We start from the raw sequence: 17113 nt of genomic DNA, 5'->3' as shown, positions 1-17113 counted from the left end.
GAAGATTTGTAGGGTGTAATTTTCAGGGAGCTCAATTCAGATTTTACATTTTGTAGTTCAGTAACACCACTAAAGAATCTAGTCCAGTCTATTATCCTACTTTGACTGCCCTCCAGGTTGATGGATCTGCCATAATATCTCCAACTGGAAGTCTATACTATAGAAATCTGATAGAATAGGGTTTTACCTGAGATTTTATACACGTTTATGAGAGCATAAACTGCAAACATATCCACTGAATACTGAAATCTGGTTGTTGTGTGTTGTCATCCTCTATTTAAAAATGTTAATATGAGCAGGGTTGGATCAAGCAAGGATAGGAAAAACATTCTAGTCTAGAATGTCCCAGTCTAAAATGCCAGCCAATAATATTTTGGGACATTTTTTCTCTCTCTCTTAGAATCCGATGCAGAAACAGTGGATTTTTACTATGGATATTTAAATTTAAATTTACATTTGTAAATTCCAATAACAGCAAAACAAAGCACCTCTGGTTTTCTAAACAAAACCAATTTTAATTAAATGTACTCCTAGAATTTCTGACTGCATGAATGGGCAGGATTGGAAATGGATTAGAGACGAATTAGAACTATTATTATCGAATTTATTTTCTGCCCGTCTTGCAGTTTGAAGTAACTCTGACCAGCTGTAAGATATATAAATATATACAAATCCTAGGGATATAATTTAAATAAATCCAATTACAATTAGTGAAACTGAAACCATTCCTTGGAAGATGTACTAATTATTAATATAAAAAGACAGCATAAATAGATCTTACGTTATTGCGGTGAGTTTCACTTATAAAAATATAGTTCTTCTAGTTGCTCAAGCTATCCTAGCTTAGTAAAAGTTTGGACCTGCATTCCAGGTAGCAATCTTTTGTATAGACCACTAGCATTTATTGTGTGGATGAAAATGCTGTAACATTTTGAATATTAGTATAAGTAGCAAAGGTGACTTGTAAAGGCTTCATTAGATACTTGCATATATTCACTTCTATGTTTCTGGCTCTGATGTTAGTGATAAGGAAAGACTAGATGGCAGAGAGTTGGCCAATTTTCCACTTGTAGGATTCAAAGATAAAGGAAGTTTGGGCTTCAAGGAAGGAACAGAGCACTAGATGAGGTTTTGAGAATCGATTATGTCCTGTCAAATTAGTGTTGATTCTCAGTGATCATATAGTTTTTCTCCAGGTGGATTTGCCTCCTACTTGGTCCATAGGACTTCCAGTAGTGCACTCATTGCTGCTGTAACTGAGTTCATTCAGTTTGTTACCGCTCATCTTCCCTTTCCTTTCACCATTGGAATTTTTATAGGTTTCATCAGAGAGCTTGTCCACTGAATAATTTGTGCAAAGTAGAATAATTTGAACCCGGTCATGTGTACTTCAAGTGAAAACTCTGGGTTGATTTGTTAAATAATTCTTTTGTTTGTCTTCTTGGCTATCAGTTGTATCTTCAACACCAAATTTCCAAAGTGTGAGCAACTCTTTCTACCCTGTTTCTTCAAAGTCCAAGTAATCCCTCCTTAGAGTGTCACAAGGGGAAAAACAACCACCATTGCCTGCTCGATTCCAATCTTAAGATTTTTGAGTGGGATGGATTCTACCCACTTCCTGCCTGTGCCTGCTGCCTTTCTTTAACCTTGGAATGTTGAATGCCTTGAATCGGGATGAAGATGATCTGCAGGGGGCCATGCCGCTTTGCATGCTGCTTGATCTCGCTCCGTTCTAAGTCGCTAGAAGTAGCGGGATGGTGTGGAAGCCAAGCGGTAGAGAAGCGTGCGCAGGCACGCTGGAGGCCTTCTTACATTGCTTCCGGGCATCGCTTCCTGAAAGCAGTAGGCATTAAGAGACTAAAGGGTCGGACTTCAGTATCTGTAGCAGCCGGCAAGGTGTGCCTCCCAAGGCTGCTCCAATAGCTGCCAGGCAGAGGCGGGGACGGGAGACGAGAGGCGGGGAGGTCGCTTGCCTCCACCGCCTGCGCTCACACCCAGTCAGCTAGCAAGTAAGGCCCTGCTGGGGCTGCAGCCCCGCTCTGGGTGTGTGGCTGCTTCCGCCTCTAGGGGAAGGTGAGCTGTTTGCGATTCTCCCGCCTTTTATGTCCGCGGTGACACACTCTCTGTCTCACTCGCCCATGAGTCTCCTCGGGAGCTACCGGAAAAAGACCAACAATGATGGCTATGAATCTTTGCAGCTGGTGGACAGCAACGGTGACTTCTGCAGCAGCCGGGAGCGAACCGGCGGCGGCGGCGGCGGCGGAGGCAACCTCGGCAAACAAGGGGTGATCCCCGCGGTGGTAGCAGCAGCCAGGAGCCCAGCGCGACAGCATCAGCATCAGCCGCTCGACTGCAGCACCATGGACAGCTCAGGTAGCAGGTTGACTGCCTCTGCGCGGGGAAGAGAGTGGGGCGGGGGTGGGGGGAGAGATGTACTTAGGGCCCAACCTTCCGGGCGAGGACTGTGTTGGTGGAGGGGTCGGAGCGGACCTGGCCGGACCGGTTTGCCCTTTCTAAGGCGAGGGCCTGCTTACTAAAAATGGACAGAGCTTTTAAGAGCAGTTAAATGAAACCTGTCCCTTCTTGTCACGCTGTTCCGTTAAGTGCAAGGGGTGGGGGGTGGGGGAAGGACGGGCGGGGCGCAAAGGAACCGCGCCGATCAGTGTATTGTTCTCGGGCTGTGTGTGTGCTTGTGAATAAGTGGGTGGGTGGGAGAGAGAGAGGGAGGGAAATGCAGAGAAGACTGCTTCGGGCTATTTTGCTAGTGTGCCTTGGTGTGAGACCAAAACTATTAGCAATGACCTCTTCAGGGAAACCCTGGAAAGGAGCAAATGTATATTTTCAGAAGTACTTGGTCTTTGGCAGTAAATCTTCTGCTTAAAAAGAGGTTTTTGTTTCATTGATATTTATTGAAAGAAAGAAAGTGAATGTCTGCACTGGGAAACTATCTGTATATAAAGCTGATGCTGCTTATGCTATCTTGAAAATAAGGGTCATTTATTTGACTATTAGGCTCAGCCCTAATAAAAAGCAAGGGTGTTTTTTTATTATTATATTTAAAAGCTAACTAGCAGTTTTTAGTTTAACTGGGTGAAGCTTAAAACCCCAAGCAGCATGTTACTTTAAAAAAAAAAATCCATCAAGTGACACACCTTTTTTTCCTCACTGCAAAAACGGAAAGGCGTATCTGTCTTTATGGGAAATGGTCATAGTTAGACCTACAAAAAGGTGCTGTATATCCACATCTTTTATCTGTTTTAAAATCTCAGTTGGACAGTTTATAGAACTAGTAATAAGCTAGTTACTGTGATGTCCAACCTCTGATCAACCTGGATTGCTGATCGATTGCATCAATAACCTGGTAGTTATTGATTAATTATCTGCTGTGTTCTAAAATTGGTTGAGGGGCACGTTTCATTAAATGACATGATTTCTTCAATGCCATGAAAGCTGGCACTATAGAAATATATTCATAGTTCTGGTTCATTTCTGATGAAGCCTTCCTTTTTCCTGACTAGAACATTTTTTGATGCATAAGCATTTTCCCTCAAATAATGTGCTGCTGCTACATTTAGGGGGGAAAAAGAGTGTCTTGGGGAGTTGAACCTCAAAGTTATCCTGTTTAGACTGAGAATTTTATAGCATTCAGTTATTTTGACATGGTGCCCAATCTTGTTGAGCAGTTAGGGGTATGTGGGTGAGAGAGAGGGAGACTCTGGCTTTTCCCAAATTCTGAAACAGTAGGATGTTGAATGAATTGCTTCATAAAACCACTCTTCCCTGGACCAGTTTCAAACTGAGTGAGAAAGAAATAGTACTGCTTCTCAAAATTTTGGCAAGAAATATAAGGATTTTTCTTGATGAGCTGAGAAAATGCTACAAAGTTACAAAGAAAGCCAAATCTCATGTTCCGTGTATCGCATTTTAAAGGATTTGATATTAACTTTTATTTATATTGAAATAACTGTGTGATTTATAATAATTACGTTTAATTTACTCTTGTAGAGGAAAGGGGTATTCTGTCACCTGCTAATCATAATTTAAATGTAACTTTGCTTGCTAACAATTATGCATTACCTTCTCTTTGTAGTTTTATTTCCTTCCTCTTCGTTTGATTTGAAAAAATAGCAGCAAACTAGACTTTGCAAATTCAGCAATTATGCAGACTCCACTAGTTTCAGATCTTGGATTGATCTGCTACTTCAAGAAGGAATAAGATTAAAATAATTTTTTTAAAAAATCATGATTTTACTTTGAAATGTATAGATTTTTTGCTGCTTTTCAGATTTTCAATTGAAAATTGAAAACATTGATTGAAATTTTGAATTGCAAAATGTTGTTTTGCAGTTAATAAAGTAAATGCTCGTGTGAACAACATGGACAGTGATATATCTGTACTTATTTTCATATGTATTTGTCTGTTGTTATGGTTCTTGATTTAAAGCTTTCCATGAAAAGGATAAAAATTACCTAATGGGTTTTAATATTCTTACTGGATCTTGTTATCTTTGATTTTTTTGGAAATTCAGAGTTGCTGACTTCAACTCTTATCAGAATTAACAATATATCCAGGGGAATTGTTGTTTAGCAACATTTGAAAGGTGACAGGTTTCTAAGGATATAGAAGATATTACCTAAGAACTGTGATAATTGTTTTAAGCAAACAGTCCTCAAATATTGATCGATAGTTTTTTTAAATAGCTAAAATGCTAAATTGCTAAATAGCTAAATCGATAAAAGTTAAATAGCTTCATTTAAAACCATTTGGAAATATATTATAAATTTAAAAACCTGCAACTGTGTGTAATTTTGAATGAATTTCTTTTTTTCTATTCAAAAAGTTTTTATTAGTCAAAAAAGGTTTATACAAATACATATCAGGTATGGTAAATTTTCATTTTTCTTATCTAAAATAAGAATTTTACTCAAATTTTTTAACACATACAACAGCCATAAGGCAAGCAGGTGACACAGTAGCTAAGTTTGCAAATGTTAAATACGTAATAAAGAAGAGTCAAGAATAAACAGAATATCGTACAAAAGAGAATAAGGAAAACCAACACAATCCCAAATATCTTTATCACTTCCTAGTTTTGGATCTCAGAACTCTGGGTTCAGCCTGACCCAACTCCAGGGCCGCAACAGCGGCAGCCCGCTCAGCCCCACGGTCTATAACCTCCCTTCTTCAATTCCTGGGTCATCTGATTCCAGGAAGGCTTTGTGTTCCTCCACATAGGCCGTAGCCTCCGCAATTGTACTGATTTTTTTCGTAATGCCCTCCCGGAAAATCATCAATCCCTCTGGCATCAGCCATCTGAAGCCCACTCCCTTCTGGTACAATTTGCTTGACAAAAAATAATATTTCTTTCTTTTTTCACGTACCTGTCTGGGAATCTGCCTCAGAATGGCTATCTCCCTGCCCCTGTAAATCAGTGCCCCACTCCTATGTTTTCTAAGAATTTCATCTCGTCCCTCTTCTCACAAATTTGACATGAACCTCTCTGGGAACTGCATGCGTGCGTGCATATTGCGAATTAACTCTATAAACTCGATCCACATCCCAATTCATGAAATCAACACCTCTCCCAAGAAATTCTCCCAACAATTTAGTCACAACATCTCTCAAGTCTTCTTGGTCCACTTCTTCCAAATTTTGAAACCTAAGGAAATAAGACATTTTATCCATCTGTAGTCCAAGCACAGCATTGCCTGTCGTCTCCTCTCTTTTCTGCACTGCCGCATCTCACCCTCAAACCTTCCACTTTCTGCTTGTTTTCTGCTGAGACTTGTTGAGTATCCTTTAAATCCTTTTGGATAGTCACAATTTCTGCTCTTATTTTCATCAATTTCTTGTCCATATTGGATAACTTTTCCAAAATTCTCTCCATCTCTCCAGCAGTTGGTCTCTGACCTTTTGCCATTTGAAAAAAAAGAATCAAAATCCTCAGGCAAGCACAGTATCCTTGTAATTTCCTCCGGATCCACCAGGGGCACTCACAGGAGCAACGAGTCCAGAGTACAGTTAGTCAACCAGGAAGCCGAAGGAAGTGATGTCATCAAAATTCTCATAGTGAAGGCGGAAGCTGGGCGCCACCACTGTTCCCCAGAAGGAGGGGCCTCAAACCTTCCCTCCTAAATTTCTCCATCACCTCTTCTCTCCAGAGCTCCACAAAACCGGTAATCTTCTTATTTTAAGTTCTCCTCTCTCCAGAATAACTCGTGCTCCTTCCAACCGCAGGGGAGAAAACCCCCGCACTCCGGAGCAGTCCACTCACGTTTACCGATATTCCCTTCCTTCTCCTCCTCAATTCTTCTCCGTTCCTGTTCACCACCAGGCTGCTGCAGTTATAAATCAATGCCCGGTGTCACGGGCACAGCGGCCCAGGCGACGACCAAAATAATGGCCGCGGCCTGTGGCCTCCGAACCCCGCCGAGCCTAGGATGCGTCAGCATCGGTCCCCACAGTCCTGTATGTCGGGTGGGAGGTCCCTGGCGAGGCGTCCGTGCGGCAGGTGTCCTTTTCGGAACACCTGGCCCCTGGGGGCCTCGGCGGCGGCCGGATTCGGGCGCTGGAGGCAAGAGAAGCCTTCCAGACGTCCGTTGCCGCTGGATACCGGAAGTCGTCTCTCTTGAATGAATTTCTTAAAACTACCAATGGAAAGTATTCCCGGATGTTTACATGTTTGGGTAGATTCTAGTTTTAATCATTTTGGCAATATTGGAAGACATGATTTTGTCTACTTTGCATCATTTCCTTCCCTGGAACTTCAGGAATAAGAACATCCATTGGATGTTAGCTTTCACATCCTCATTAATACATAATTAGGTGTGGGTGGGTGTGCATGCGCATGTGCGCACACCTTTGAGTCATGTTGACTCCTAGTGACTGCCTCAACAAGTCCAAGAAGTTTCCTTGACAGGTTTCTGGAAATGGTTTGCCATTGACTGCTTCCTAGGGCTAAGAGGCAAGAGCAGAACTCAAAACTCCCTGTTTCGAGCTCAGTGCCTTTAACCATTACACCATGTAGGTTCTCTGGCCATCTGTATAATGATAAAGAAGAATCCTCTGTAAGAGTGGGCAATCTCTGGTGGGCAAGAATGACATATTAGGAACAGGCAAGGGTTGCAGATTGGGTGGAGCAACCTCACACGTGTTGGAGAGATGGGTTGGAGAAAGAATTGAGATTTTTTTATTTTTTTATTAAGGTAGTTCTTGACTTACAACCACAATTGAGCCCAAAATTTCTGTTGCTAAGAAGTTGTTAAGTGAGTTGCACCCCGTTTTATGACCTTTCTTGCCACAGTTGTTAAGTATATCACTGCAGCTGTTAAGTGAATCATTCAGTCCTTAAGTAATCTGGCTTCCCCCATTGACTTTGCTTGTCTGAAGCCAGCTGGGATCACCTACAAATGGTGATCCCATGACCACAGGACAATGCAACTATCATAAATACATGTCCGTTACCAAACACCCGGATTTTGATCACATGACTGTGGGGATGCTGCAACGGTTGTAAGTTTGAAAAACCGTCATAAGTCACTTTTTTCACTGCCTTTGTAACTTCGAACTGTCCCTAAACAAATGGTTGTAAGTCGAGATTACCAAAGTATACCAAAGTATCGCACCGTTCATGATGTTAGAATATCAAGAATATGCTACAGTATTTTTGCAATCATGAGTAGAGGCACTTCCCAGGGTTGCACATAAGCCTCAAGGCATGAGTTGCCCAGCCTTGCTTACTCTAGCTGTTCAGTTGGTAGGAATGCCAAGGGAATGAATGTTTGCTTTTGCATTTGCCTTCTTAAATGTTTTTTATGTGAATTCTATTGTTGGTAGAATTCAAAAATGGTCATAGTGACTATGCAGAATAATAAAAAGATGTTAATGGTATGAAAGTTAGCAAGTTTTATTTAAAAATAGAAGCCTAGTACTGCATGTAGTAAGTATTCTTCAGCTCAAATTGTTGGAGTTTTTCAGAGGTAGCTTGTGTATCACTTGGGTATTCCTACATTCATTATGCATGAATTCAATCCCCATGCTTCCAAAATTAATGTCTATGATAACAACAACCGCAAAACCCTTTTCCAATTCTCAAGACTTATGTAAAAGCTATTATAGATTTCAGTAACATTCACACTTAATAAATATGATGACTCAAAAGCATTTCTAAGACTGTAAATTGTTCCTCATTCAAGCATTCGTCATCGTAAGTTTTATCACTTGAAAAGTCAGATGGGGATGCTTTCACTTTTTAAAATTATTTCCATTTATTTAGCTCCATTCTCATTTTAGAGATGTCTGTTCTGAGCTATTCTATAGAGTTTATAGGCACCGCAATTCCAGCACTAGTACCTAATATATACACTATTAATCTTTCATTTTATGATGAAGGCACACATTTCCAATCACTCTTTTATTATATCTAATAACATGTTTTCTGCAAACTGAAGGCAACACAGAAATAATTCAGTTGTATAAGCTAGGTATCCTCTTACATACTGAAGTGCTTATTTCATTTTAGGCATGAAAGCTGAATATTTCCACTGATAGCAGTGATGCAGTTCTAATGCATATTGACAAAACGCTTTATGGAATTGTTCCTCGGGAAAATCAATTTAGTATACTGATTACATGAGATCCTCATATACTGGATTAAATGAACCTATTCTGATCTTGTTGCTCTTCAAATATGTTGGATTTGTTGATTGTGTGCCATGAAACTGATGTTACCTCTTAGCATCACATAGCACACGTAGCACATCACCATGATGAGCTTTCCCCAACTTTTTAGGATTTCCCATAGTGCATCCATTGCATCATTGTAAATGAGTCCATCCATCTTGTCTCCTTCTCTGTCCTTCCACCTTTCCCAGCAAATATGGAAAAGAGATTAGAGGAATTAGATTAAAAAATGTATTGAGAAATTTACTAGCTTATAAGATCCACTGTATTTACTATCTTGGGATTGTCCTTTTTATGGGGGACAAAGACATATAATGTCTTCATAATAATTGCTTTATTTTCAGGTATAAGTCATATGGTAGCAATTGTCAGTTAACAGCTCATCAATAGGTGTGTGACTTATAGTCCAATATATTTGAAGGATACCGGTCTGGAATAATCTGTTAGACCAGTGTATCAGGATTGTTCAGAACAAGGAGTTCTGATACTAAAAGTGCATTTCAGCTAAATCAAAAACCCAGATCCTTCACTCTCCTAAAGTTAGCTGCTTCTAAACTCAGTTCTTAAGTCTTTCTCAGTTTGTACCCAATTTCCAAATTCTGCTGTGAATTACATTTTAAAATCCAGACAGAGGATTTTACATTTCTTTTTATTCTTGAAATTGTGAAGACAACCTGTTCATTGTAAGGATTCAGTGAGCTGAAATTCTTTGAAGTGGTCTAGGATGTTTTTTTAAAGTCCTGGCCCTGGAAAAAAGTCTTTATTTATTTATTTATTTATATTTTATTTTATTAGATTTTTATACCGCCCTTCTCCTGAAGGACTCAGGGCGGTATACAGCCAGATAATAAAAAACCCACAATATACACATTAAAACAGAAACTTAAAACAAAAAAAATTTGAAGCATGTCATTGGAAAGAACAAGTATTGAGAGAATATTAAGAGAACTGTGATGATGTAATAGTTAGAATGCAGCACTGCAAGCTAATTCTGCCAACTGCCAGCAGTTCGATTCTCACCAGCTGAAGGTTGACTCAGCCTTCCATCCCTCCGAGATCAGTAAAACAACCCAAATTGTTGGGGGCAATATGCTGACTCCAGTAGTGGGTTGCAAATCCTGTCGCTACTGGTTCACTCATGGGTGCTCGCGCATGTGTGCTTCTGTGTATGCGCAGAAGCGTCCAGGCAGGTGGGCAGAGCCTCCTGCCATCACCGCTATAGGTTCGCCCGATCTGGGGTGAACCGGTAGCAACCCACCACTGGCTGATTCTGTAAACTGCTTAGAGAGGGCTGTAAAGCACTGTGAAGTGGTATATAAGTCTAACTGCTATTGCTATTGTTATTGAAAAGCTTCTCAAACACTCTTATCTTTGAAAGTGAACATAGAAAGCATGGAAGAAGTGGCTGCTTTTAATGTTCAAGCAAATTCTCACAGGAGCAAGCTCTGTTTAGCTCCTCTCATATAACAAACCCCCAGTCTATGAATTATGAACAACTCATCATATTAAACCAAACAGGTGGAATTTTAGCATTGCCCTACATTTTAAATATTTCCCAGAAATATTAAGGTTACTCAAAGTAGCTTCAGATCAGGAAAATTACCAGATGTTGGTATATTTAGTAAACATTAGACTGAAGAACTAATGTTGACTAACTGAAATAGCTTTCAGTATACTAAGGTGCATTAACTTTTCTTAAAAGGCCATTTCTAGAAGTTAAAATCTCTTGTGTCATAGTAATTGTTTATGAAGAAACTGAGAGATATCTCCATATCTGTGAAAACAAAAGGGAATCTCTTAGACACTATCTCGTCTGTCTGTTCTCTTGGACAATTTGAAATGAGAAAAGTCTATTTCTAAAGCCTCTTTGTTTCTGGAGCTGAATAACATTATCAGCTCAGCTCAGTCACATAGTTTTGATCATAGCAGCATTCTCATTTAGGTTCATATCACCCTTGAGTGTGTTTTATATTATGGCAGTTTACATAGCATTTTTACACCCAAAGCACATCAGGTTTTTCTCAAAGTTGCTATTTTGAAAATGTGTTTAAGGAAAATTCAATTGTCCATTTTGAGAAAGCATAGAGGAGAGTTAAATGAGAGCAATGTTTGAGGAAAATGTTAGTGAAAGGTTAGTGAAATGCAGAATTAAAATGATCAGCACGATCACTAATCTTTTTATCCCCTCCCTCTGAATAATCTTTCCAGTAAGTTGAAACAGTAAACTATTTCTGTTTTTAAACTTCTTAAATATTCATCACAAAGAATTAATATAATTAACATTGTTTATTATAATTTTATAGTTTTTGCTCCTATGTTTTTTTTTCTGCTTCATTTTTATCTTTGTGGGCTGTGGACAGTTTTATAATAGGAGCAGTATAGGAATTATATAAAATAAAAGAATGAATAAATAAGTTAGATGGTAATTTGCCATTGCAGCTATTATAATTCTCTGGAAGAAAGTTGCCACACAATTCTTCATGAAAAAGCTATGAGAGTCTCAGCTTTGTTCTCTTTTATAATGAATGTCCAAATTCAAAGAAGCATACTCACTTGGATATTTGGATATATTTTTCTTCTTTGGGATAAGGATAAAGCTGCAGCAACTCTCTACATTATAGTTCCACCCGAATGAATGGCAAACGCTTGTGCAGACAAACAACAACAAAATGAATATTTGGATGTGTTTTAAGGATTGGAGCTGACAACTACAACTCCATGTTGTATAAATCCATGAATGATTGATACTTATGTCCCATCAACTTGGTGTCAACTACATAGATTTTCTTAGGATTGCCTGCCACAACTTGGTCCTTTAGGCCTTCAGTTGCAATATTCTTCATTGATGCAGCCAAATCTATCTTCTTCGTTGCTGATCACCCCCCCTCCTTTTCTTCCATCTTTCCTGATATTGTAAACCTCTCTAGAGAGCTACATTTTTGCATAATGTGTTTAAAATATTTCCAAAGGCAGATAAATGAAGCTATATTCCTATTCATTTGTAGTGCCGAGGGGCGGGGGAGAAATGTGTCCTATCAAGAAAATTATTATCGTAAAGACTGTTTCATTCATAAAGAAGTTTTTGGAGGATATTATCTCTTTTTGCTACTTGTCTTTTGACAAAAAAAATCCTCCTTCACACAAAGGGATGTCCCGGAAAGAAATCTTCCTCTAACAAAAACCCACTAAAAGAGGTGAAATATTATTATTCTCATCAATGAAGCTATTGCCTTAGAGTGGTGATTCAGTTTCATGTTCATCCAGCCAAATTTTGGCAAATAGTGAGCTATCCTTGATTTATAGAGGCAAAAAGAGGGTCTAAATATATTCCAGAGCAGCATTTCATCACTTAATTCAATTGGACAGTATTTCCTAATGCCCTGAATAAATAGTGATTTCATTTCCTGAAATGCATGATGCCACAGATATGGCCTATATCTATGGCCTGATAGACAGAGAGCTATTTTCAGCTGTTTAACTTTGCCAGACTGATAATTATTTAGTATTTATTTATTTCATCCATGGCTGCCGTTTCACAGACAAGTGACTGAGTGGTCTATAACAAAGCTAAAAGCCATGTATGCTGACAAATAGTCATATTTAAAAATGTTAAAATTATAAAAGGCAAAAAACTATATATATGTACCATATATAGCAAAAAGCAGCTGTTAATTACACTGGAGCCATCTCAATATTTCACCAGTCCCCTAAGGTCCTCAGACCTGATGACATACCCAGATCTTGAGGGACTACTGAAAATTTAAACTGGATAAGGTCAGACTGGCTTTCAGGATGAAGAATGTTCCATAAAGTAGGGATCCACCAAGCAAAGCTCCCTATTTGATGGGACTGGTGCGACCTGCCTTCTTTGCTAGATCTAGTGCATGGACTGGAACCTGTCCGCAGCATGCCAGCAACCAGGCCACATAAACAGACGAAGCCCCATCTGTGGGATGCAGGCAGCACATGAAACCACGCCCCTTCCTGTCCGCAGAAAAATCTCTCTCCACAGAACCAGTCCCTGGTGTCCAAAAGGTTGGAAGTTATTGGTCTAGAGGGATGGGCAGATAGAATCAGGGGAGGAGAGTCCCAGGATTAATATGGCATCATGCCATGTTAGGCTTTAAAGAACAAAACCAGCACCTTGAATTGGACCCAGAAATAGATTAGTAACCAATGCAGCTTGTAGATTGCTTTACAGTAGATCAACTAGATGGTGACTACTGACCAGGGTAGTATAAGTGACTGTGGCTAAAGACCCTTGATCTAGGAATGGGCACAACTGTTGCACAATGCAAAATTGTACAAAGGCCCTTGTAGCCATTGCTCCTTGAACAGGAATAGTGAGTCCAGGAGAACTGCCTGATTGCACACAGGGTCTGTTTGGGACAGTGCAACCCCATCCAGAGCAAAGATGGTATAGTCTCAGAACCAGTGGGCCGCAAGGCCAGTCAGTCTTGCTGAAGCCTGTTGTTTTCCATTTAGACTCCTACAGCCTCCAGGCACCAGCATAGGATATCCACAGTATTGCTTAGTTTGTTAGGGACAGAGTTCTATAATTAAGTATCATCAGTGTACTGATACCTCATTCCATGGCAACAAATGACTTCACCCAGTGGCCTCATGTAATTGTTGAATAGGAGCACAGAGAGCACCAATTGTTCTGGTCCGCTGGCAGCCTGCGGAGCTGGCAGCAGAGTTGGACAGTGTGGAGGTTGGGGAGGAACATGAGCCAGTCCTGGAGTCTGGGGAAGGCTCTGATAAGGGCTCTGTGTTGGAGGCAGAGAGGGGGCCAGGGCCACCTGGGAGTTATGTGCTGCCTCCGGAGCCGCCAGAGTTGGACATCAGCAAGGCAGAGGAACAGGGGGAGCCTGTTCCCAGTGTGCGCATGTGCAGAGCTGCCAGAAGGCAAGAACATTTAAGACAAAAGGGACTACTTGGGAATAGGGCTCAGAGATTATTGACCCCTCCCATAAGATTTAAAGGAGGAGCAAAGGCACATGAGCCTTTGCAAGAAGCAACTTTGTTCGTTCTGGTCAGTTTAAATTCTGAAGCTCTGTTTTGACTCTGTGCTCCGTGTGGCCTTGCAAAGCTAATTGCCAATTAGGTCTTTGGCAGTGCGTCAAGGGAGATAAAGGTGGGTGCTTATCAGCCTTATCCTGAAGACTGTGGCAGACTTCTGTTGGACTCTTTACAAATTATTTGTGACTCATTACGGGCTCTGAATGAACAGAATTCACAGCCATTGAAATAAAAAGAGGGGTTTGGGGACTAATCATGGGTCTTTTTACTGTCTCAGGAAGCCTAGGTCAGAACACCAATCCCTATGGCACCCCACACAGTAGGGGATGAGGATCTTTCGCTCCAGTCAGCGCCGATTGGATCAATTTAATGGGTGTGGCCCCCCTTCAACGGATGGCAGAGTGGTATCCGTGGCAATCGGGGCTTGATCTGACCATGACAAAGGAGGATCCCAAAAGCTCCCCCAGATCACTCCATTGGACTTCTTTTTATTATAGGGGACATTTTGCAAAGTTACTTGCTTGTGATTCAAAGCCACTGTAAAATATCATGGTTTGAAAAAAAGTAAGAAAGTTCAACTTCACTCGAGAGGTGAGGTTCTGTGGATAAAAATCTCTAGAGTGGAATGCTATGATTCAGATGTATCAATTTGTCTGGGAACTCTCTCAGGTCCTGTAAAACTAATGCAATCTGTTGACAGATGCTCTTATCTAAACCTACTCCTGCTGTGCCTGGTTCCTGTTGTTGCTTATTCTGTCTCAGATCAGTTTCATCTTTTTCAGCTCTAACGGGAAAAGAAAAACAAGAAATAGTTAATGTCAATACATCTTGTTTTAACAGGACAATAATGTTGTTGCGTTCTGTTTTGTCATACTATGCGTTACCTTGGTTGCTCCTAATGCCTCTGTTTTCTCATCTCTTTCTAATAAGTACATCCGTGTAACTGATCTAAAATTTGCTGCAGTGGGTATTTTTACAATGTCTTTGGCTTATTGGGTCTCCTTTTCCTTCTTTCAAGGTGCCTCATCTCCTGACATGGAGTCTAGCTATGGGGGAGGACTATTGGACATGATGAAAGGTGGTGCAGGGAGACTCTTCAGCAACTTAAAGGATAACTTGAAAGACACTCTAAAAGATACTTCTACTAAAGTGATGCAATCTGTTGCAAGGTACTTTGAAACACACCTATCTGAAGTGCTCAGCAAGCAACACAGTCCCTGTTAAGATGCCTTGTTATAGAAAACGCTTGGATGTTAATAGGCTTGTGGAAAGGGAAATTTGATTATTGAGCAATAGCGTAGTGAAATGAAAAGCATTTTAATAATTAAACTCAATTAGCTAAAGTGAAGCATAGAATCTGAAATTTAGGTAACATGGTTACAGACAACTTAACTGTCTTACTTACTTACTTAACTGGCTGCCTTGTTCGGTGACTGTTTAAACTCATGAAAAATGTAGGTTTACTTTGGGTCTTCAAACTTGAAGCTATTGCAGTGTTCTTCTATTTCTCAAGTTCTTTCCTTTCCCAGGACTGAATTGGTATTTATTTTCTCATCATGTCTCAGTGACTCTTGCATACCTTTGTCAAGGCCATCTCTGCACTCCGTCACAATTAAGTTGTCATATTCTAAATCCACTGAAATACATGGCACAATTAATAACAGTAAGGAATGTTAGGCCCATGCGATTAGGTTCTTGAACAAGAACTGACAGCTCTAAGTGTGCATTATTGATGAGGGGTTCCCCTCCGTGAAACCAAGTAGACACCCTTTTGAAAATAAGGCACTTATCATAAGAATATACACTTAAATGAATTCTAGATCAGGACACAAAGGCCCTTACAGTCAAGGACAAAAATATCACTAGTGCTGCATAATGAACCATGTTGCCATCTTCAACTGTCACTGTTTCTAGTGGGTGATTGGGATCATACAAGCTCTTCCCTCTCACAACCACCTGTTACCTTCACTGATTGATTGATTATATGCCATCAAGTCAGTAATGATTCTTAGCACCTCTATGCATAGATTTTCTCCATTACATAGCCATCACATCATAATATAGTGTGTGTGTGTCTATATGTATGTATGTATAGATATGTATGTAGGTATATATATGTGTGTGTGTGTGTATGTATGTGTGTGTGTGTGTGTATATATATATATATATATATATATATATATATATATATATATATATATATATATATATATATGTCTTTGGTTATTCGGGTTTTCTCCCGCGTAAAATTGGAAGTGTCTTGGCGACGTTTCGACGAAGTCTCATTCGTCATCTTCAGGCTTCAGCTTCGTGCTTCTGGGAGCAATGTGCAACATTGCTCCCAGAAGCACGGGCTGAAGCCTGAAGATGATGAGTGAGATCTCATCGAAATATTGCCTAAATACGGAAAACCCAACATACCAAAACCTCCATACATATACCCGTGAAAACCTCAGAAAACAAATATATATATATGTATATATGCTCCAATCAGAGCACAGCCAAGCTCCCACCCAATCAGTTCAAACCCCCACTAGCAGTTAAAAGGAAGAAACAGCTGCGATCACATTGCTCCCAGAAGCACGGGCTGAAGCCTGAAGATGATGAGTGAGATCTCATCGAAATATTGCCTAAATACAGGAAAAAAGCCAAACATACCAAAACCTCCACACATATACCCGTGAAAACCTCAGAAAACAAATATATATATATATATATTCTGAGGTTTTCATGGGTGTTTGTATGTAGGTCTTTGGTTATTTGGGTTTTCTCCTGCGTAAAATTGGAAGTGTCTTGGTAACGTTTTGACGAAGTCTCTTTTGTCTTCTTCAGGCTGGTGTTTATAGCTTCGTGCTTCTAGGAGCAATGCAATATTGCTCACATAAGAACAAAGCCAAAAAACTCCAGCCTGAAGATGATGAGTGAGATCTCATCGAAATATTGCCTAAATACAGGAAAAAAGCCAAACATACCAAAACCTCCATACATATACCCGTGAAAACCTACGAAAACATATATGTGTGTGTGTGTGTGTGTATACTCCCTCTCTTTATTTATTCATTTATTTGATTTGATTTGTTAAGACCATCCTATTCCAAAAAGATTTTGGGTGGCTTACTTATCTGATACATTAAGTTAAAGAACAGAACTAAAGTGACAGGACTGCCCCAACTAAAAGAAGCAAATCTTAACTTTAAAAAAAAATCAACAGGTATTCCACAGACACTCTAATGACATGCCTGGGAAGAGATCCAGGTCTTAAGGTATTTCTGAAAGTCATACAGAACAGGAGCTTTCTGTCTCTGTTAGGGAGTGCTGTACTATAAGATAGAAGGAGCGATAGACAAGGCGTCTTTTCTTAGTCTACAAGATGACAGCTTTTAATTGAGGTGACCTAAAATGGACCTG

General features: G+C 40.0%; 1 protein-coding gene across 2 annotated transcripts in view; it reads left to right on the top strand.

The window, feature by feature from the left end:
• The window catches only part of DNAJC6 (DnaJ heat shock protein family (Hsp40) member C6), a 72804-nt gene that overhangs the window by 22628 nt on the left and 33063 nt on the right, over positions 1 to 17113 (top strand). The window contains exons 2-3 of one of the 2 annotated variants that reach the window (XM_058178014.1): positions 1453 to 2373; positions 14724 to 14874. In XM_058178014.1, the coding sequence (XP_058033997.1) occupies positions 2103 to 2373; positions 14724 to 14874 (422 nt within the window). In that variant the 5' untranslated portion in view covers positions 1453 to 2102. Of the gene's footprint in view, positions 1 to 737; positions 2374 to 14723; positions 14875 to 17113 lie in introns of those variants that run through there. The other variant, XR_009154549.1, reaches the window with a different exon arrangement.

Source organism: Ahaetulla prasina, chromosome 3, assembly GCF_028640845.1.
Source record: "Ahaetulla prasina isolate Xishuangbanna chromosome 3, ASM2864084v1, whole genome shotgun sequence".
Lineage (NCBI taxonomy): Eukaryota > Metazoa > Chordata > Lepidosauria > Squamata > Colubridae > Ahaetulla > Ahaetulla prasina.
This window is presented reverse-complemented; position numbering and strand designations above follow the sequence as displayed.